We start from the raw sequence: 20,649 nt of genomic DNA on the forward strand, positions 1-20,649 counted from the left end.
TAGCTTGGCTGTCATCCTTTGTGGAGAGAGTTTTCCTACCGTCATGCGAAATAAAATCACTGACAAAATTCCAGAACATTTATTTTCTTGGTGAACTGACGATAGTCTAGCTTGATGATTCCCCACACAATTGTGTAGCTCAGAACCTTAATGCAATGGCATCAGTTTGATGCAATGATTGCAATGCCAGAGACATCAGCGAGTGAGTAATTTGGTCGCGTCCACAGCTCAATCCGAAACGAAGACATGTGATGACGCAAAACAAGGAAGAACAAGCGATATTCATTGCTTTGAATACAGAACGATACTGAAAATTTGCCTTCCTTCCTTGCTTGAGACTTTAAACTTCTTCAGTTCATTCGTCTCTAACCTTCAAAAAGGCCGATTTTACTTCATCCATAATATTACTCCTCCACCCCTTCGCCTGTAGAAAGGCATTCGATCCCTCGCCGTCCAGCTCGCCCAGCAACGATGTTGTTCAGTCGATTTCCTCACGAAGAATGAAAGTTTGCCTCAGCAAAATCCACTGTTTATACTCTAGGAAAATATTCCCTTTCGTTCTTCTTCTTTTCCTTTGTTCACGGAGACTTTACATCTTACGATTTCCCCTTCGTTGCTCGTCGATAGGTTGCTCGTTATTGACAGCTCTGTTCGGGAAAGCACACAAATGGACAGAACGAATGTATGAGGAAATGGGAATGCTTCCAATTTTCATCAATTAAAACTATATACAGACTATGGGATTGTAATGTGTAGCATTTCAAACAAATCTTTGGGAAATTCCGATTCGTTTGGAATGCAAATCGCCAGAATCCGTTCGCGGCAAAAATAGTTATTCACGTTAATTTTATTTCATAAAAACGTGACCTGTTTTCTGATTTGGCACCCTTAATGAAAGACGTAGTTCTACGTCAAAAGTAAAAAGTATATATCGCGTAGACGTTTTATTTTTCGAATGAAGTGGTTATCATACCATTTCGTTCAGTTGTTTAGGAGCTATTAACGCTCAAAAACTCGGTCTCAGGAGTAACGTTTTCGTTTTCGATAACTACATTGATTTTATTTTACACCTCGGTATAGATATGAAAGACGTAGTCCTAAATAAAAAAATCATGATTGTTTGCCACTATTGATTCTTTTTTTCTTATTTTGTTACTTAGACCGGTCTGCTTGAACGCCGACCACATGGTAAGTCTGTTTTGTCCAGAAAATTATGAAAAGTTGTTAGCAAAGTCTACAAAGTTTACATGTTTACAAAGTGCAGGAGACATCAAACCGGAATAAGAAGCAAAATACCTCCGCCAAACCCCGTGCCTAGAAATGCTACACACACGAATACTCCCTTTAATGTAATTTTTGAGGAAACAATATTTATGACGCAGTCGAAGAGGGGGAGCAAATAAATAAACTGCGTAATGCACTGTAAAGTGCAAACAACAGAAAAATACTCGATCCGAGGATAAACAAATTATTGGAAGAATCGGACAACACTACTCTCGTATTGGGTGTTTTTTCTTGTTTTTTTTTTCAAGTTTTGTTGCACGTATTCTGTACCCACATTATCTTTTACATCTGAGCCGAGGAGGGGTGGGAGAGGATACATACAAACAACTTTCAGCTGATTTGACAGTGTTGAGAAAACTTGTTTACTTTGATTGTCTCGCAGACATATTTTGATGCAATGCGTTCAAATTTTCATTACATGTGATACTGCTGCGCTATAACAGATTTAAATTGACAAATAAAAAAGGCGGGGTGATTTATCATTTAACTAAACGAGCTTCTGACTTATGACGTTCTATGTTACATCTTGCTCAAAAGTAAAACGGAACCAACGGAACCGGAGGAACCAAGCTTTGCTTATTTCTCGCCAGACAATAAAACCACCGCATACCGCGTTCAACAAATACACGGTGTGCTTACTACTGATGGTAAAATGCCGCATAAATAACCATCAGTAACCTCGCTGTCTTTATAGAAAAAAACACTGGAAGAAATACTCTGCGCGTTTTAACCCCTCTAATGATGCTTCGTAGATTCCGGCTACGGCCCACCGCGAGCGCTCAGATTAAGTTCCAAATTTGGCAAGCAAAGTAAGTTGCGTAAGACTCCGCGACTCGACACCTTTTTTTCTATTCGCTTCACGTGGGAGAAGTTGGTTAGTCGCTGGTAATAACTGTCATACATCTCACTCAGTCGTTTGTTCGTGTGCGTGTTCGTGTTCGTGTTTGTGGGGTTAGGTATAAAAAGAAATGACTGTTGATTATTCAATTATCTCGTTTCATAGAAGCATCGCACGGTGCGTGTGGCAGGAGGTGTGATTGATGGGGTAAAATGATTAAGAAAAATGTGTGGTAAATCGATTAGCTTATCTGTTTTTTACAAGCATGACGCGCAGGTGTCTCAATCAAACCACACCACAAACAACGGTTGTGTGCCCTGCGGACAAATTTATTTGTGTTTTACAAACATCCCAAAACCACAATGTAGTTATCTGGAAGATTTGAAAGTTAGATGGGATACGAACCGTCAATTGATGTTTTATGTAATGGTACTTGCCCAGACAACAGAAATATCTTCACGCTCCGTAAAAGGACAACGATAGTGTTCGTTCACATATTTACATGCCCATTTATCACTCTTTCAATAAGAGACTCAATCTATGTCGAAACTCCGAACGTTTGCTTATTTTTTGTCCGCTTGCGGCCACGTTCAATGAACAGTGGCGGATACCTATCGGAAGTAGGTATCAGTGCGAACAGAAGACGCAATTCCTTCGACACCTATCAATTAAATGATCTCCCCCTCCTCGAAACATCGCGCACTCACTCACATGTTGTTTCTCGGATTCAAAATTCAATTAACGCCATCTTTTTCATGCTAAACCAGGGTTACCATATCTACGGAATAATCTGTATTTCTACAGACTTTTTCGGTTTTTTGAGACCAAGAATCTGTAGATATAGATTACACATTTTTTGGGTTTCATACAGAATATAGAGATTTTTTAAAATAATGTTCCAATAAAAGTTACGGCTCGATATTAATAATGTTTTTCCCATTTCACCCATTTTATTCATATAGCCTTCGAATCTGTTTAAATGAGAATCACCTGTTTTCGACATTCATATGTAGTATGATGTCCTACATTCTAAAGCAAACGACTGCGTTATTGGTTAGTGTTATTTATATAACTTAAAATAGAACGCCAAATGTGTTGGTGAGCGCAAAACCTGAGTACGCATGGAATGGTCCGATTTGAGTCGGCTTTATTTCGTTGCATTCGTCTTTGTCCGTAAATTTTTTTTTTTTTGAAAAACTATAAGGGGTAGTTCAATTGAAAGTTATTATTTGTTCTTGAATGAAATCGTTGTTAGTTCAATTAGATTTTGCGTTTGCGAAATGAGGATTCATGTTCCGTTGGTGTGAAACGCAAATGGCAATGGATTCTCAGGTGGAATAGCGCGCTTTGAAATTCAAAAATTTTTGAATGAAAACTTACTTTTCTGTGTCAAAAATGTGTTCCATGTAACGGAGAAACATGTTATTTGCAAATGAATCAAGAATCTTTAGTAAAAATTGTGTTTGAAAATAATTGTTTTTGATAGTTTTTGAGTTTTGAGTTTTGAAAGAAGTACTAGAAAATTTCTATTAAAACGAAATTTTGATGGGCCAATTAGAAGATAAATCAATGAAGAGTTCTACGATTGAACCCACAAACGTTTGCGTATGTATAAAACGTGAACGTTCGAAAAAAATCATATCAAAAAATCTATTTTGGGTGGAACGAAGTCCGCCAGGTTAGCTAGTAATAAATAAATAACACTATTTGTCTTTTCTTATTATAGCACAAAGAATGTAAAATACAAAAGGGCGCTCATATTCACTTCTATTTGTATTTCGATAGATTCGAAATATTTCGAACAACTTGATAAAATTCCATTCTGTATTCCGTTCGAGTTGTTTTTGCATTTAGTTCGATCTGTTTCTCTTCGAACATTAAATGGACAAATCGTTCGAAATAGGAATGTGAAATTATAACTCGAACGAAATAACGGTTTCGAACGAAATGCAAATCCGGCGGAATCGAGATGATTGTCATTTTTTTGATGAATTTCATTTTTTCAAAGTTTTTTTTTGTATATTCAAAAAAATATATCTAAAAAGAGGATCGAGACGTTTTGACGCAGGATTACGTTTTCGAGAATATATGGGGAGTACATATACAAAATTGTTTAATTTTGTGTGTTTTATGCTCAGACATTTCATGATGATTTAATTATTTATGATGATTTTACCAATTGATTTAGGCTTTCCCAAACAATCCATCGCAATGCAAATATAAAATTTCCTATACCTAATACAGGTCGGACTCGATTATTCACAAACTCGATTATATGTGATTCGATTATATACAGTTTGTAAAAAAATATTTTTTTGACGTAGAACTACGTCTTTCAGGAAGGGTGCCAAATCAGAAAACAGGTCACGTTTTTATGAAATAAAGTTAACGTTAATAGCTATTTACACGGTGAACAAATTCTCATGATGTGCATACCAATCGAATCGGAAATTCTCTAAGATTTGTTTGATATGCTGCACATTACAATTCTAAACGGTTTAAATTCATGAAAACTGGAAGAATCTCCTTTTTCCCATACATTTGTTCTGCCGATTTGTGTGCTAACGCTAACCATATTTCGAATGCTTATAACTGGAACATTTCTTAACAGATCGGAAATATGTTTGCATCAATTGATGGTTAATATTTCTACGCGTCCATCAAAATCAATAAAATATTATTTTTCATCAGATGAATTTAAACGCCCTAACTGTCAAGTTTTGATTGACCCGATTTACGGTTTCCCCAACACAGACTTCAAAATCGATATACCTGTGGAATTCTGCTCTGCAGATATACATGCAATTTGGGGGTATTTTTGTTCCCACCGATCTGTGGTTCCCTAACACGGACTTCAAAATCAATGTACCTGGGGGAACCCGCATTGTCAAAATATGCAAGTCGGGGATATTTTTTAGTGTTGAGTACTTTTGTACTTGCTTGACGTTGTGCAGACCGGAATATGTTTCCCTAAAAGTACTTTTAAACTGAAAAGCCGGGGAAAATCGTCAATTCAGATACTAAAGGTGAATGAACTTTCGCGGTTCGAGAACTACGCAAACATGAGACGTGCAATATTTTCAGATGGAAAGTGGATTGCATAATGTAATTGCGTAGTTCTACGTCAAAAATATGCGGTCGTGTCCTAGATACAACCCCTTACAATTTTTTTTATTTCAACGTTAAGGTGAAAGTGGCTATTACATGTACAGTGGGGTAAAAATCGTGATTTTTGAAGATTTCGATTGCATTTTCACCAGGAATTGTTTATATCGATATTGCAGCCAAATTAAGAAGGATAGAAGTTGGGTGTCAAAGAACAAATTGTAGAGCGGTTAGAGAGCTTCAATTTAATTAATAGAAACAATCTAGTTTGATATAACTTTTTAGGATGAAATTAAAAATTATTAACTTTTAAGTTTTTCACTTCCAAAATGCTATTGAAATCCACTAATTTAGATGTTTTTTTTTATATTTTATTGTTTTCTGAACTACGTTTTATTATTGATTGTTGAAGTGAACAAAACAAACTGAAACACCTGAATTCACTCGGATTATCTCGGAGGCCAGAGCACTTTATCTTACTCTTTTTAGCAATAAATGCTAAGAATAATACATCAATGAAAAATAATATCGAAACCTGTCCGTACCCTAAGCATTAGCTTCATAGTACACCCAAACTAGCGTTGGCTGAAAACATTTCATCTTTGGCAGAAATGATGCCATTTCGTGTGCTGGAAGGTTAAATGCGCAAATAATGAGCTGTTTTAAAAGCTTAAAAATGGTTTGTGTGTATGCGAGTGTATCTCTTTCTGTTTTCTTTTCTCATCTCATTTGGGATTGTGCCAAAAAAAATCCATACGACGTCAATGGGGATCGAACCAAGGCCCGCTGGAATCCAAAGTTACTTTACACGACCACGCTATCCATATGACTGCCAGTGCTGTTATATAGAAGTGTGATAATGTTACATCTCATCATTAAATGAAGTTGGAAAGTGTTTTCTAAGAGGATAAAGCAGAACATCAACGAGAATATATCCTTCTCTGTCTGGGCCGTGTATTTGGCTAACAAATACGAATAGCTTTCATATGCTTTCATCTAAATGTGCCTCCTGTTTCGCTCGCTCATATTGGTTCTAGCATATATATTATACAAATGATATACATGTATTGGGGAGTGGAACATTTTCTGTTATTTTTCAGCTCATTGGGATGCCATAACATGTGCTAAAAATTAACTTTGGGTGTATCTTTTTGTTCCCTTCTCAAGCGTAGACAGTCCTCTAGTTTTTGAATTGTTTCCTCATTATGCTACCTTTTAATTAATTACAACCATTACATTTGTGTGTGGCTTTAAGTGGACACCATCAGCATCGTCTAATCAATGACTATGCCAATCAACGATACTAAAGGTAAAATTATGCTTCAAAATTGGACTTATAAGTCTAATACAGATTTCAAAACAGATTTTTTGAGAAAAAACTAAGATAAAAAGATTTTTTCGGACCAAAAACACAGATTTTATTATGGCATCCCTGTGCTGAATCCGTCGTCGTGGTTTTTTCTCCGATCTGCTTAAATAATCCCGCGTGCGCTGGTAACAGAAACCATAATATTGTGTTGCTTCTTACCTGGAATATGACAACGCGGCCGCCTTTGTCGCCGGTGGCCAACAGCTCGCCATCATGGTTGAACTCCACACACGAGATGATGTCTGCATCCGTCACATCATCGTCTAGGGCACCCTTTATCTGTGAAAAGCACCAGGATGTATCGCCATTACCTGCGGGAAAAACGGAAAAGGAGAAAGACAAAGTGAGAAATCACACAACAGATTTCATACCATTTTTTTTTTTTTTTTTTTTTTATGGACATCCGCAGAGTCATGGGGAAAATTGACGATTTGACCAACAACGACAACAACAAGCACTACAGCACACACATACACACGCATCATCATATCGCGTCACGTTCGATAATCGTGTGGCCTTCCACCAGCTGTGGCGCGCGGGGCTTTTGGTTCGGCTCAAAACTGGTTCGCCATAACCCTAAATCGATAATTCACATGTTTACACCAACAAAACGACCACCAACCCAACCAACCAACCAACGAGGCGACAGCAAAGGGAAAGCATGTTTTGGTGGTCCGCAGTCGCTGCGATTGACCACCACCCCATAGCCGGATAGCGCGCGCTTGATTCATTATCTCAGAAGTGGAGTAAAAAATATATGGTAAAGATAGCATTGAATTCAAGCGAAGCCTAATGACGTGTTGCATGCCGTCGCCGTCGAAAAGGTGGTTTTCTCTTCTAATTACGGAGGTATGTTTGTGTGCTGTTTTTTTTTTCGTGTGAAAAATACATCTTCGGTCTTTCCATCTAAAAGAATCCCAATTTTACAATTAAAATGAATGAACTTCGTATACGATTATCATGCAACACGAAAAAGGTGTGTGAAGGAATCAATTCAATGTTCATTGACAGATTTAAGCGTCATAAAAAAGATTGGTGATCCCCTAACAATCAGAGACATCTCGTAAGTAAATTGACTAATTGTGCACCTACGCGGTGAACCAGAGCAACCCAAAATTCTGTAAATTTTTACTCAAAATTGCTTACACATAATTGAAAAATTAAGTTAATTAGTGCTCGAATATTGTTTTCTTTATCTAAAAGTTTGAATGGATTGGCTGAAATACAGTAGAATCCGTTTATCGTGACTTCGCTTATATCGACCCACCACCTATTATTACGTAATTTTTTTCTACAAAACGCTTTGTATGACGCCTGCTTATTATGACCTCCCTTCGATGTCATTATAAACGGATTCAACTGTATTTGGTTTTTCATCGTGTTTGATACATTTGAGAGTCTAATTCTAATTTTGAGCTATTTTTAATTTAAATCGATCGCATAGGTTTTCCAAAAAATTGTTCTGACCTTGGAGCTCAAGAAACATTTCGTTCCTCAAAAGCCATAAGGGGCTGTCCACATACCCCTCCCCCTCCGTGGACAAACGTGGACATTTTCATACCCCTCCCCCTGTTGTCCACGTTAACGTTTTTCCTTATTTTATTAGAATAATTGAGGAAATAACTGAATAGCACATAAATTAAATTTTAATTACATTTAAGTTTATTTTGTTTCACATTTTACTAGCTGTACCCTGCCACGGTTCGCTGTGGCACACTGAGCGTTTATTGATTAAGTTTAATTTTGAAATACTTGTAATACTTTGTTTTTCTATCATCTGCTAAGATATAAATGTAAGCTGGTTTCCAACGCAGAAACGCGCAATATACAGTTGAACAATCCGCATCCGAATATGAACCACACAATACAAAAGATCGATCTAGAGCAACGCCAATCGAATGAAACTACAGTAAGTTACCTCTAATACGAATTCTAGATATTTGGACAGATCTGTGATGCGACACGAACAATTGTACATTTTCGCCTCTAATTGGACTTTTGTGTAAGCATCGAGTTTGGGACCCAAATTATGGCTCCAGATTGAAAGTCGCCACCAGACGTCGACACTTTACCACTGTCATCGCGAATGTCCAATTACAGGTCACCTCCAACGTGACACGATGTGTTGAACTAGAGGCAACTTACTGTAAATGGATTTAGAATCATTATCAAACACAATTTATGTTCACGTTTTTTTCAACACTTGCAAAGAAATGTGTTGCTATCACATAGAATACATATTCATTACTAGAAAGTTAATTTACGTTCACATCTTTATTTCAGAAGTATGCATATTCCATCTGGAAATCTTAGAACTTCCTGAGGTGTTGGCAGTAGCAACAACAATCCTTGAAATAGATCGTATATTGTGTCATAATATGAGCACCATCAGAACTTTTGAAGTTTTTAAAGCGCACAAAAACGAACAGAACAATTATATATGCATAGTTTTTTTATCAATTGGAAAGAATTTTAGGAAAAGAACAAATAAAGTAGGAAGCATGCACTGATACCTATAGATCTCCAATTGACAAAGGATTGATGAGTAGAAGGTCGAAATTATTAAGCGATTCCGGCACGCCTATAGCTTCGATATACAAATTTCTAGTTTAGGAATATCGTACGTACACAAAAGACATTGCAAGATAAAATAAAGCGTTTTTGGTTCGCTTTCAAAGTTTCTAATGATTTTAAACATATATTCCCAATAACAATCCAATCAACCTGATTATTTCGCGTCCATTTGAATCATATAAAGTTTCTGTAGAACTATTTACTATTATTCTCTATCCAATGAAAAGCAATCATTTAATTTTGAATTATGAATATATTTCATGAAATAATGAACGCACAGGAAATCGATGGTTAAAATTGCTCACTGCAAACTTGAAAATATTCTATACAAGGTTCTATTGTTGCTTTGATGAATGCGTTATTTTACAACAGAGTTACAGCGTGTCAAAAATCACCCAAAATTTTCGATTTCGCATTTTGCTCCTCTATATTGTCCACTTCGGAAAAACCGCGTTAATTGGAAAATTCGCGTTAATTGGAAAGTCCGCGTAAAAAAACCGCGTTAATTGGAAAATCCGCGTAAAAAAACCTGGCTGTATTGATAAATTCATCATTTCATGATTTTTCGCGTACGGTTGAAAAAAAAAGCACACGATGAAAATGATGGACAATATTTTTATTGCACCAACATACAATTTTTTCTGTTCGAAATTACCTGTTTTTAGAATGTTGTTGAAATAGCAGATTTGTTTGAAAATTTCTGCTTGGTCCCTATAACAACTAGTTCAAAAGAAGTATATTTATAAAATAATTAACCACTAGTATGGTATATTTTCCTTGGCACTCTGAATTTGAATACACCACTTTAGTACGGGATTTTTGTTCACCCCGAAATGAGTCTCCCTAACACGGACTTCAAAATCAATGTGTCTGGGGGAATTCGCTTTGCAAATATATGCAAGCTGCGCGTAGTGATGTCTAAATTTTTCATTTATTCGATTATCGATTAATCGTTGGGACATTTTTCAATATTCGATTCATTCGAATAATTGTCTTTCAATATTCGATTAATCGTACGAATATTTATTTCTTGAAATAATCACGTATCACGTTGTCATTCTGGTCGCGTGGTCTATCGGGTTGTCAATGTTAGATGGTTGGATAAAAAAAATTATGTAGCCCACAAAATGCATTAACCTTGAGAAAGATTCCTTCTTTCATTACTCGCGATTACAGTGACAATTATTTGATGTTCTCATATTTTTATTTATAATTATTCGATACAAAATTAATCGAATATAACTTCAGATATTCGATTATTTGAATTAATCGAACGATTAACCGACGTCTCTAGCTGCGCGAGCATTTTTCTGCCCATGATTGCATAGGAGACATAATCGACAACATCATTAGTGATGGGAAAACACATTTTTGTTGTTTTTTGGCCTACAAAAGCATAACCATGCAAGTTTCCGATGACTTGATCTGTCCAGTTGAAGGACATTATCGGGCTAGGTGATTTTGCGGATCATAAAATTTTTTTTCCATTTGGAAAACGCTTACGTCTATTTATGCGGACAATCAATCGTTTCAATGAACATTTGTCCGCATAGCTAGACGTAATCACCAGGTTGCTCTGTTTTTAGCGTTAGTATTTACAATTCCGATAATAGTCAAAACGTATCCGTCGGTAGTTTCAGTTGTTGTTGGCGTCGGATAAAATCAAAAAGGTTTGGAAGAAATTTAGTGAAATGTCTGGAAAAGGTGCTCTTGATTTGTTGCAAGTCTATGATAGTACTTTTTTCTGAAGAATACTCTGGGATATGATAAGAACAGCAGGATCGTGTTTTTACAATTAATTGAATTTGTAAAGGCAATCTGCAATGTTGGTAATTTTAGCAACATGATTTACCGATATCACGATCAATCGCATAAAGATGGTGGAGTGACTTACTTCAACGGTATGGGTAAATGCTGAGTACGTGGAATAATTCAATGTTGAATCCGAGGAGTTATAATGCTAAGAACCAATATTATTTCAATTTTACTACTGATCTGATTATTTCATTATCTACTTGAAGATTCAAATGCAGAAATTTGGGTAATTATGAACTTAAAAAACACAATTGCTTCTCTTTGTTCATCGTACACAGAAAATAGTAATTATATGAGCTGCGTTTCAATGCTTTCTTATATTCATCTATTAGGAAACACTAAGTAATAAGACACTATCGTGACAGACATGTTTGGACTCTACAGAGAATGTAATTCAAATGTAGATTTAGCTTATAGCACATAATACTGACAATTGTTGATTTTCGAACAATGTATGAAAGCTATTTGGAACTACTTCTGTTATGCGGACAAACAATGACTTTTTCGGAAACGTTTTTTCAAAATTGCTCAAGTGTTTGCGAACAAAAAATGTTTTTTGCATGTTGAGCAAACGTATTACATTGTGTAGAATGCGAAACAGCGAAAAAGTCGGTTTTGTTCATTTTGTCGTTTACGTCTCCTATACAAACAAACATGCGCAGTTTTGTACTCGATTGTTTTTGCACAGAATATTTTTCCCTAACTTGTACTTCTAAGCTGAGAAACCTGGGAAAATCGTCATTTCAGATGCTAGATGCGAACGAACCTTCAAATTCGAAGCCTCTTTAATATAAAAAGTAGAAATTGAAGTTGTTGATTCATGCAAGCAGGGGGTACCTCTGTATCCACATGTTTGGTTTTGCCCTCCGGAATGTGTTAGCACAGTTATTCAAGACTGCATTGGAAGACTTAATGCCTTAATATCTTCTGCTCACTGAACTTCCTCGCATATCGTCGTTTGATGATTAGGCAAAATGTTGATCACAATTTGCTGCGATAATGTTGATTGATTACACAATATGCGTTCAACGTGCATGTCAAAATCGACACTGAGTGCCTGAAGTTCATCAAATCGATCAACGTACACAAAAGAGATGCAATAATTTCTGAGGGAAATGTAAAATACAATGATCGTTTGATAATTCTTCCATTCACATGTTTTGGTAGTCGTAGGCATCATATCAAACGTAAAAGGGCGGTTATCATATCTACTTGTAACGGAGAACATAATCTATTACCAATGTCCTGGAAAAAACGTAATGAAGATGGTAGAAGTTTCACTGGCACGGTAGCCCAATTCAAGAGGAATGAAAACTATGATGTTTATTATTCAAATCACAGTCTCGTTCCAGCTACCGGAGAGCAGTCTTCCTTGATGCTGAAGTCAGACACGTCTGCTAGATACGAAGGAAAAAGTGGAGATAGATATTGCACACTGTGATACATTTTTATTCGGTGAATGCGTCGCGTCGATTTTAATGCCGTCTGGTGGAGACTACTTCTGTATTTTAGCACCCCATCATTTCTGCATCTGGTCGGTGTTAAATCAGAGGGGACCAAGCTACATCACATCAGATTTGGAAAATCACGTATACAGTAGGAATAACGGATCGAAATTGTTGTGATTGATCAACGAGAATCCCTCATAGTATGCAGTCAGAGCGGACCATGTACCATTTACCATGGCGAAATGGATCTATATCATGTGTCGAAATGTGCTTGAAACCGTTAGTGTAAAATGTGCACATTCTGAGTACAGTGGAACATCAATTATCCACGAGCGGATGATCCGCGGTACGGTTTATCTGCGAAGGCGAGTTCCATAGTAATGCTATGGACTTTCCCAATCCTTCTCGCTCTAATTTTCATAGCAGAATGGCACACTTTGACTCACAACTGTTAATTGATTGAGAAATATTTCGAAATTGTTTAGTCATAGTGAACCAACTCTTGAAAGATGCTTCATTTGGTTCAGTCAGAGTGGACCATGTACGTACAGGCAGCCAAATAACTTGCTTTTTTGGCATGATACTTGATGTTTTTCTACAACTATCATACGTCAAAGTATTGCCAGAAAGTAGCTAACATTTCTGAGAACAATATTGAACGAACAAATTTAATGCTTTGAAAATTGCAGAGCATTCAACTTTATGTTCGTTTTTCTCGAAATCATAAAAATGTCACATGGTCCGGTCTGACCGACCATCTGTTCCTCGAATGGCGTTAAACGTTCCCTGTGGAACTTTTGCCGTCTCAACGTATGCATTAACTAGCGCCATTTATTAATGCTTAGTTCAGATTTCTTAAGCCAAACAACACGCCTTGAATGTATTCCGAGGGGCAAGCTCTAGAATACGCGTGACCACAGTGCAAGTCGAAGGAAATTTCTTTGACGAAAAAATCCCCCGGCTAGAACGGGAATCGAACCCGAACACCCGGCATGATAATATGAGACGCTAACCACTCGGCCACGGGTGCATCGACCGACCATCTGTACTGATGTGTAAAATTTTCGAAAACAAGAATTACATCAAGGTTACAAGAATTTTAGCGTTAATACCTCTGTGACGGCTGAACGAAGTGGTATAACAATCACTCCCAAAGGATAAAACGAGTATGTGATGTTTGTTACTTATTAACCCAAAAACATTTCTCCATAACTCAAAAACTGTTTTGGAAGTAAACTGTTGAAACCACAAAAATCCATAAATAAGCTTGAAAGTCCAGATTTTTGGCCTCAGAATATGCGTGAAGTAAGCATAGTGCAGAGTTTGTATTGACAGGTAGAAGCAAAGCGGAAGAGAAATATCAAATAGGACGTGTCGCGTCATTTTTCATACCGTTATGTGGAGATTGGCGGTGTACGATTGAATCACACGTACGAATTGTTTAATTCAAGCGTTATCAAATAGATAACGGTGGTGGGAGAACAAAATGTGATCGCCGTGGGTCACGAGAAGAACTTACACGATGTATTCTGAGAGCGCTATGTACATTGACAATAAAAAAACGAATAATGAATCACCCATCTTTAACTGCTTCTACAAAACCACAGAAACCCATCGGTTGTTTTCAGGGTCATAAACTTGACTTAAAGGTTATTTTGAACATTTCGATGCATTCTAAAATAACATTTGAAATAATCAAAACTGAATTGATTTTTATAATTTTTTTGCTGGAAGAAATTTATGTGAATTTAGGGGCGTTGGTGTAATGATGATGTTTTTTGAGTTATAGAAACATTCTCAAACTATCAGACTTTCTCAGTTCATTCCTTCTAGCCTTGCCTTAAAAAAGGCCTATTTGGAAAACTAAACTAAACACTCAGCCTTGAGAAAGGCATTTTGGTCAATGACTTATAGGTGACTTTTTCGGATCAATCATATTTTTTTGTGAATTCGTTTCTGGGTTAGAAGTGGCGCCATTTTTTTACGGCCCGAGACACCATGACCAACACGTGTTAATGGCCCGTCTGAACAAAAGGTTGAGTACCGCTGGTCTAGTAGAAAGGCGGCGAAAAGAGAAGCTTAAACTGGAACTCTGTGATTCTGAATTTCTGTACCGTTTTCCCGTAAAAACTACGGAATCGAGTTTTCCTGCAACCAGCATTTAACCCATTTTTGTACAATTATTTCCCTAGAAATGGAAAGACAACCCTAATCTAACATTCATCTCATTGAGCGAATCGAACGAAAACATACACTCTCGCTTCGATTGAAAGAAAGAAAACAAGGTCCACCCTCCACAAACCTTCCCATTTCCCCTGTGCATTTACATTCTGTTGTTACTGCTGCTGCTATCAGTTGCAATCGGCTAGATCTGCACATGTCTACGGTGTAAAAACAACAAACAAATGCGCGCTGGTGCATCGTGGGGTAACAGAGATTTCTAATCTGACCTCGAAGCTGTCCCGGTATAGAGAGTCGCCGTCAGTCGTGTAGTGAACACCACGACGTTGTTCCAACAACCCTGGGTGTCTCATTATGGATGCGAGAGATCGCTGCAAACAACTGGCTTACGCGACTTGATTCGATATCGGGAGCGGTCGGTCGGCCGATTGATGTAAAAGGCGCAAAAAGCGTCGAGAACCGCATTGAACTAGATGCCCGGGCAATTAATCAAAGCAAGGTCTCGAGACTCTCCGAGTATCTACGCGAACGATTAATCGCTCTGCAACGACGAGATTGCAAGTTATCTTAATATCTCAACTAGAGACATCGATAGTTTTTGGTGACCCCCTCGAATCCAGAGGCATATGCGCTTTTATATTCACACTGTTCTATCGAAGTTATTAATTGCGCTTCCACAATTGCGACGAACTCAATTGATTTTCATACCGCTCGATTGTATGGTGGTGTATATGCTACGGAGGAGTCATTTATCTATCGACAAATCAAATAGATGACAAATGGAGGCGGCCAAAGGTTAATAGGGCCGATTTTGCAAGCAACAAAAAACCCTAACAACAAAATGTCATCCACGGATACATGGAAGGCTGTTGCAACAGCACTCCACCCACACCATTCCCACCATCCGGCAGTTTTCCCTCGAAGAACTATGTACCTAAAAATAGACAGCGGAAGCATTTTTTCCCAAGACAATAACTTTTTATTGCTAATTCCACTCCGCTGGAAGACATAACGGATTGTTACGATGAGATAAATGGCGACAACAGAAAGGAGGGTTTGCCCGAGAAGGGAAGGGGGTCCCTATCACACTCTCTTCAGACACTGGACGCCACCATCTGAGTCTTCTCTAGTTGCCGCGCCGTTGCAATGACGGTGTGTCCTTTCGAATGGAACGATGATATAATCACCACCAGTGGCGGGATACTCTGGAGCTACAAGCGAATCTCTACGCCGTTCGTTGTTGGATCCGCTGACTTTTTTCACGTCGTCCTTTCTGTGTAAGACCGACCGGAGTCATTTCATTCGTCCATCTGAGCTAGTTGGAGTAAACACACATTGGGTGTCTTTGGGAGCCACTCCACCGCCCCACGGGAGAAGGATTTTATTCCTCGAGCATATGATGTCTGCTACGTTGGATGGGAAATCAATATCTCAATGTGATGTGCAGTGGTTTTATGGATTTTGTTGACTTACGCGTATAGACTGCTTTCGCTCTACAAACTGTGAAGAGGGAACACGGCGGCAATTGTTTTTCCTTTGCGCTTGGTTTCAATCACACGGTAAGATTAAATCCGTCACAATTCTTCGTTGATTTTCTCGCACACCTAAGCAGAGTGCCAAAATAGGTGTTTAGACATAACGAGTGAGTCGTTAGGAACGGTACTAAATTTATGTCACGTTTCCCGCCACACACGCTAGAGAGAGACAAGCAGCTATTTATGGTTTCGTCCTCCTCCTTGTGTACCATTACGCAAAGGCCATTGGATTGGTTGACCGCCTAGAACACAATCCCCACAACGCAGGTATAAGCAAAATCGCATCGAAATTCGTTCAACAACACTCATTCACAGATAAAACTCACCCTTCTATTCTCCGTTTATGTCTCACTTTATCTGAGACAGAAAACATGCACCTATCATCTTCGCAAAGTTCATTCTCGAGTTGAACGAAAAACTGCTCAGCCCTATTCTGTATTCCGACGGATTTCCATTTCGTTCGAAACCGTTATTTCGTTCGAATTATGATTACGCATTTCCTATTTCGAACGTTTTGCCCATTTAATATTCAAAGAGAAACAGATCGAGCGAAATGCAAAAACAACTCGAACGAAATACAGGAGGGAATTTTATCAAGTCGTTCGAAATATTTCGAATGGATTGAAATACAGAATAGGGCTATCTGTCTCGATTCCGCTCATCTATCCTAAGAGAATTTTGCATTCTCTCATTTGCCTCTCGGAATGATGTTAGCTGGTGATAGAATCAAATTGGAAACTTTTGCTTGAGCCAGCGAGTGTCTCTGTAAAATCATTCGTTTTTCACTCAAATGGCAATCATTGAAGCCTCGATCGCGACATTAAAATATAGCTAGATTGTGGAAATCGAGTTGTTTCCTGTGCACTATTGCAATGGCATTTTTTTGTTTCTAGTATGAAACGATCTAAGCCAACGCAAAAGACCATATTAACGCAAGTTATTGGTGAGCGGGAAGATAGATTCATGTGCATTGCCGATAACAAATGCACTTGAATGCTGACAAGGAAGAGAGTAGAAGGGAAAATAAAATCATACATACACGCAGATTGAGTCTATTTTGACTCACTTGTTATTTTGTAACGCGATCCTTCAAAAGGAGTATTCATGCATCGAATGTTGTTTTCCATTTTCTGTTTTGTTATGTTCACTCTCAGTCCCGAATGAAGATGGTCGGAGAGTGAAAAATGATTCATCATGTAATCTCACGATTGCTTGCTGTATTCTCTTCGCCATGATTATTCCAAGCAGATACAAGAGTGATTTATAATTAGGTGTGGAGAAATGAACGAATGAACTTTCCTGCCCAAGTCGGTGTCATCAAATGTGCCATAAAAGTGAACCCCAAGAAGACCCAGACCATGATGGCGAGGGATGGCGATTTCACAACCTGGAACGCACATTGTATGGACTTGTGAAAACGCAATAATCAGGACAACTTCATTCTATGATGTAGTGAGCTGTGGCAATACTTCATGGTCGACATATACGCGAAAGCAGAGAGCGAACGACTGTGATTCATACGACACAATCTACAGAGCGACGTGACGACGTGAGGAACACTAAATTCGCTTGCGAGGCGCTATCATGAGCAACACCGACACAGCTTTTGCTATTGCCAGGCCAAAATGTTTTGCCATTGAGCTCAATCATAATATTATACGTATTCGATCTCACACGTTGATTTGTGTATTCGGTTGAATGGCAAAAGCGAGAATTACCTTATACACACATTTTTAATTTTGGTCAGCTCAAACTATCCATCTATAGAGTAACACATTCTGAGGGAAAATTTTGAACGAAAATTTTATCTGAGAAGGCTTTTATACTATGGATCAAGTTTTGGCGAAAATACAAGAAGATTTATAGAAAAACAGTTAAGTTAGAGTTAGTAGTATGTCTTCTAAGTGTTCAAACAACATCGAGTAATAATTTTCATTTTTACAATTTTGAATTGCTTTCGGGTTTTTCAATCTGATAGAGAATGTGAATTCTTCCACAAATTTTAACGTTTGTTTTTCGACAAGGCAAGATTACTGCATTTCATAGCACGATTGAATTTTAGTCGTACGGAGCAAAAATCGAATCGAATCGTGACATCCGATTGAGTTCCAAATCGATCGGATTTCGGAATATTGGTGTCTAATTATAATCATAATTTATATGTCAGAACAACGTTTGCCGAACCAGCTAGTGATTCTTTATAATGAATAAAGTTTTGACGGGAATGCAAGGTAATACAGGTCGGACTCGATTATATATAATCGACCATTTTTTTTCAACAATTATTTTCAAATCCTATACATAATCGAATCTCAAGAAAACAATTTTTTCATTAATGTATGAATGTCGTACATTAATAGAAAAATAGCGTTGAAGGTGAAATTGCGATTATATATAATCGAGTCCGACCTGTATATAGAAAAGTAGTTTAGATAGGGTCAGGACTATATCCTCCATGTATTTGAATACTTTGAATAACATTTGCACAACTCGAATGGATTTGAATTGAACGAATTTCAGAATGAAAATGTGATCTGTTCGGATAATAATTTTATTTATTTTTTTGGAAAATCACACTAGCAGCATGAATAACGTATCGAAATTGTTTTGGATGCTCAATGAAAACCCCTTATAGCACCAAACTTCAAGTTTGTTTTTCTTGAAATTATAAAAATGTTACATGGAACTGTAAAATTGAAGGATTTAAAAAAAATCGACTCAATCCGAAGTCATTCCCATGTTTGCTACAATAGGCGCCAATAATCGACTAACCAGACAAAACCTGGGCTGGGATAACAAATGGAATTAATCCGTTTCTTCGAACAATTGTTGCGCCGAATCTTTGTATCACTTGAGAGAACATCCTCATAATCGGAAGAATAAATTCAGGCTGCCCAGCTTCTGGTGATGGGAAGGGTTATTTGGCATTTCCCCATCTGTGTGGAAAAGAAAAATTACGACCTTACGTTCATCGCCGTCTCTTGTGATTCGAAAAGAGGTAACATATTTAATAATATGGAAGGATCCATCACATAATGGAATCGAAGGTTTGCGTGTGGGAGATTTGCGAGAATTCTAAAAGGTCAAATTAAATTGGATTCATGAAGAGGGATCTCTGTCCGTCAGGGTAGGGGTATCGATTTATGCTCACTGATAATGGACAGCAAATTAGGAAGAAAATATATCTATTAGACAGAAAACGAATATAACTCTAGACGCTATAGCGCCTCGGAACGATGTGAATTGGATTATTCAATTGACAGCCTTCGCCCAGCATTTCTGTACGGATTCGTGTTCGTCTGTCAATCAGAATATCTCCCCTGAAGGCCGCACGTAGTGTCGGTAGCTCTCAGCCACCACAGCAAAGAAACATACTAAATGCTTTATTTAACCATTTAATGTTTTACACTTTTTTATGAACGAACTTTTATGTCACGTTTTATGTTTTATGTTCACGAAAAAATCGTTTCATTTCAAAATCGGTAGACTCTCGACGTATATTGAAACACCCGCTTCGTTCATTCCTGCTGTCGTTTTCTTTCAATTTGGAACACATAAGCTTTCATTGACAATCATTGAAACAGCTCGAATGAGCTGTATTCATTCGTCATCGTCAGTGTTTCATTTCCGCATGCGGAAAGACTTTCGCAGGTATTCAATTGAAAGATGCATCCATTTCAATTCATCAAAATGGACTGTCCCGGACGGTCTTCCGACAAAAAGTGATATTAAAAGAGGCATAGTAAGGCATAGCAGTCACGCTTACCACTACATAACAGAGGCGACGCGTGACCAAGTGAGCTGTTCAATCAAAAATGGTGTATTTGTTTTCTATGGTTTCCATAGGCTTCCTCTTTAGCAAAAAAATTTGAGCCTCAAATATCTTTTTCACGCCGTGCATTAGTCGTAGTGATCGCTTCGTACATAGCTGACTGCGTTTGCCCTGTGCACGCGAAGATACAGAAAAGTGACGGCGAGTTGGAATGAATGGTTTGAGCCCGGTAATCATTACTGCTTATTTCGTAGTGTTGTGTTGTATCGCGTGTGGGTGTGGTGCGGGTGCAGTCAAGTGAAGCCTTCTGATTACTTTCTTCATGGTGGAGAACTTTCACCCAAACAGAAAAGAAAATAAAAATATTAGGGACCCTGCCCTGCCATACAAATGAAACACAAATTTCTGCATTACTCGATAATTATTCAAGCAAATGAAACGAAATTTGGCATATGGAGGTTTTAGGGTGCAATAAATGTTTCTATGGTGGTTAAACTCTCCGCCCCCCTCTCTGCCATACAAATGAAACAAAAATTTGTGCATTACTCGAGAATTATTCAAGCAAATCGAACCAAATTAGGTATCTGAAGGTTTAAGGGTGCAATAAATGTTTCTATGGTGGTGAGCCCCCCTCTACGAGGGTGAGGGGGGGGGGGGTGGTGGTTTGCCATACAAATGAAACACAAATTTCTGCATTACTCGAAAATTATTCAAGCAAAATAAACCAA

The 20,649-nt window shown here is 37.8% G+C and overlaps 1 protein-coding gene across 9 annotated transcripts in view; it reads right to left on the reverse strand.

Annotated features, from left to right (window-relative positions):
- The window catches only part of LOC129763581 (protein phosphatase PP2A 55 kDa regulatory subunit), a 99,158-nt gene that overhangs the window by 16,388 nt on the left and 62,121 nt on the right, over window positions 1–20,649 (reverse strand). For all 9 annotated transcript variants that reach the window (XM_055762791.1, XM_055762792.1, XM_055762798.1 and 6 more), the window contains one exon: window positions 6,756–6,907. In XM_055762791.1, coding sequence (XP_055618766.1) covers window positions 6,756–6,907 — 152 coding nt within the window. The remainder of the gene's footprint in view (window positions 1–6,755; window positions 6,908–20,649) is intronic.

The sequence above is a fragment of the Toxorhynchites rutilus genome, chromosome 1 (assembly GCF_029784135.1).
Source record: "Toxorhynchites rutilus septentrionalis strain SRP chromosome 1, ASM2978413v1, whole genome shotgun sequence".
Taxonomy (NCBI): domain Eukaryota; kingdom Metazoa; phylum Arthropoda; class Insecta; order Diptera; family Culicidae; genus Toxorhynchites; species Toxorhynchites rutilus.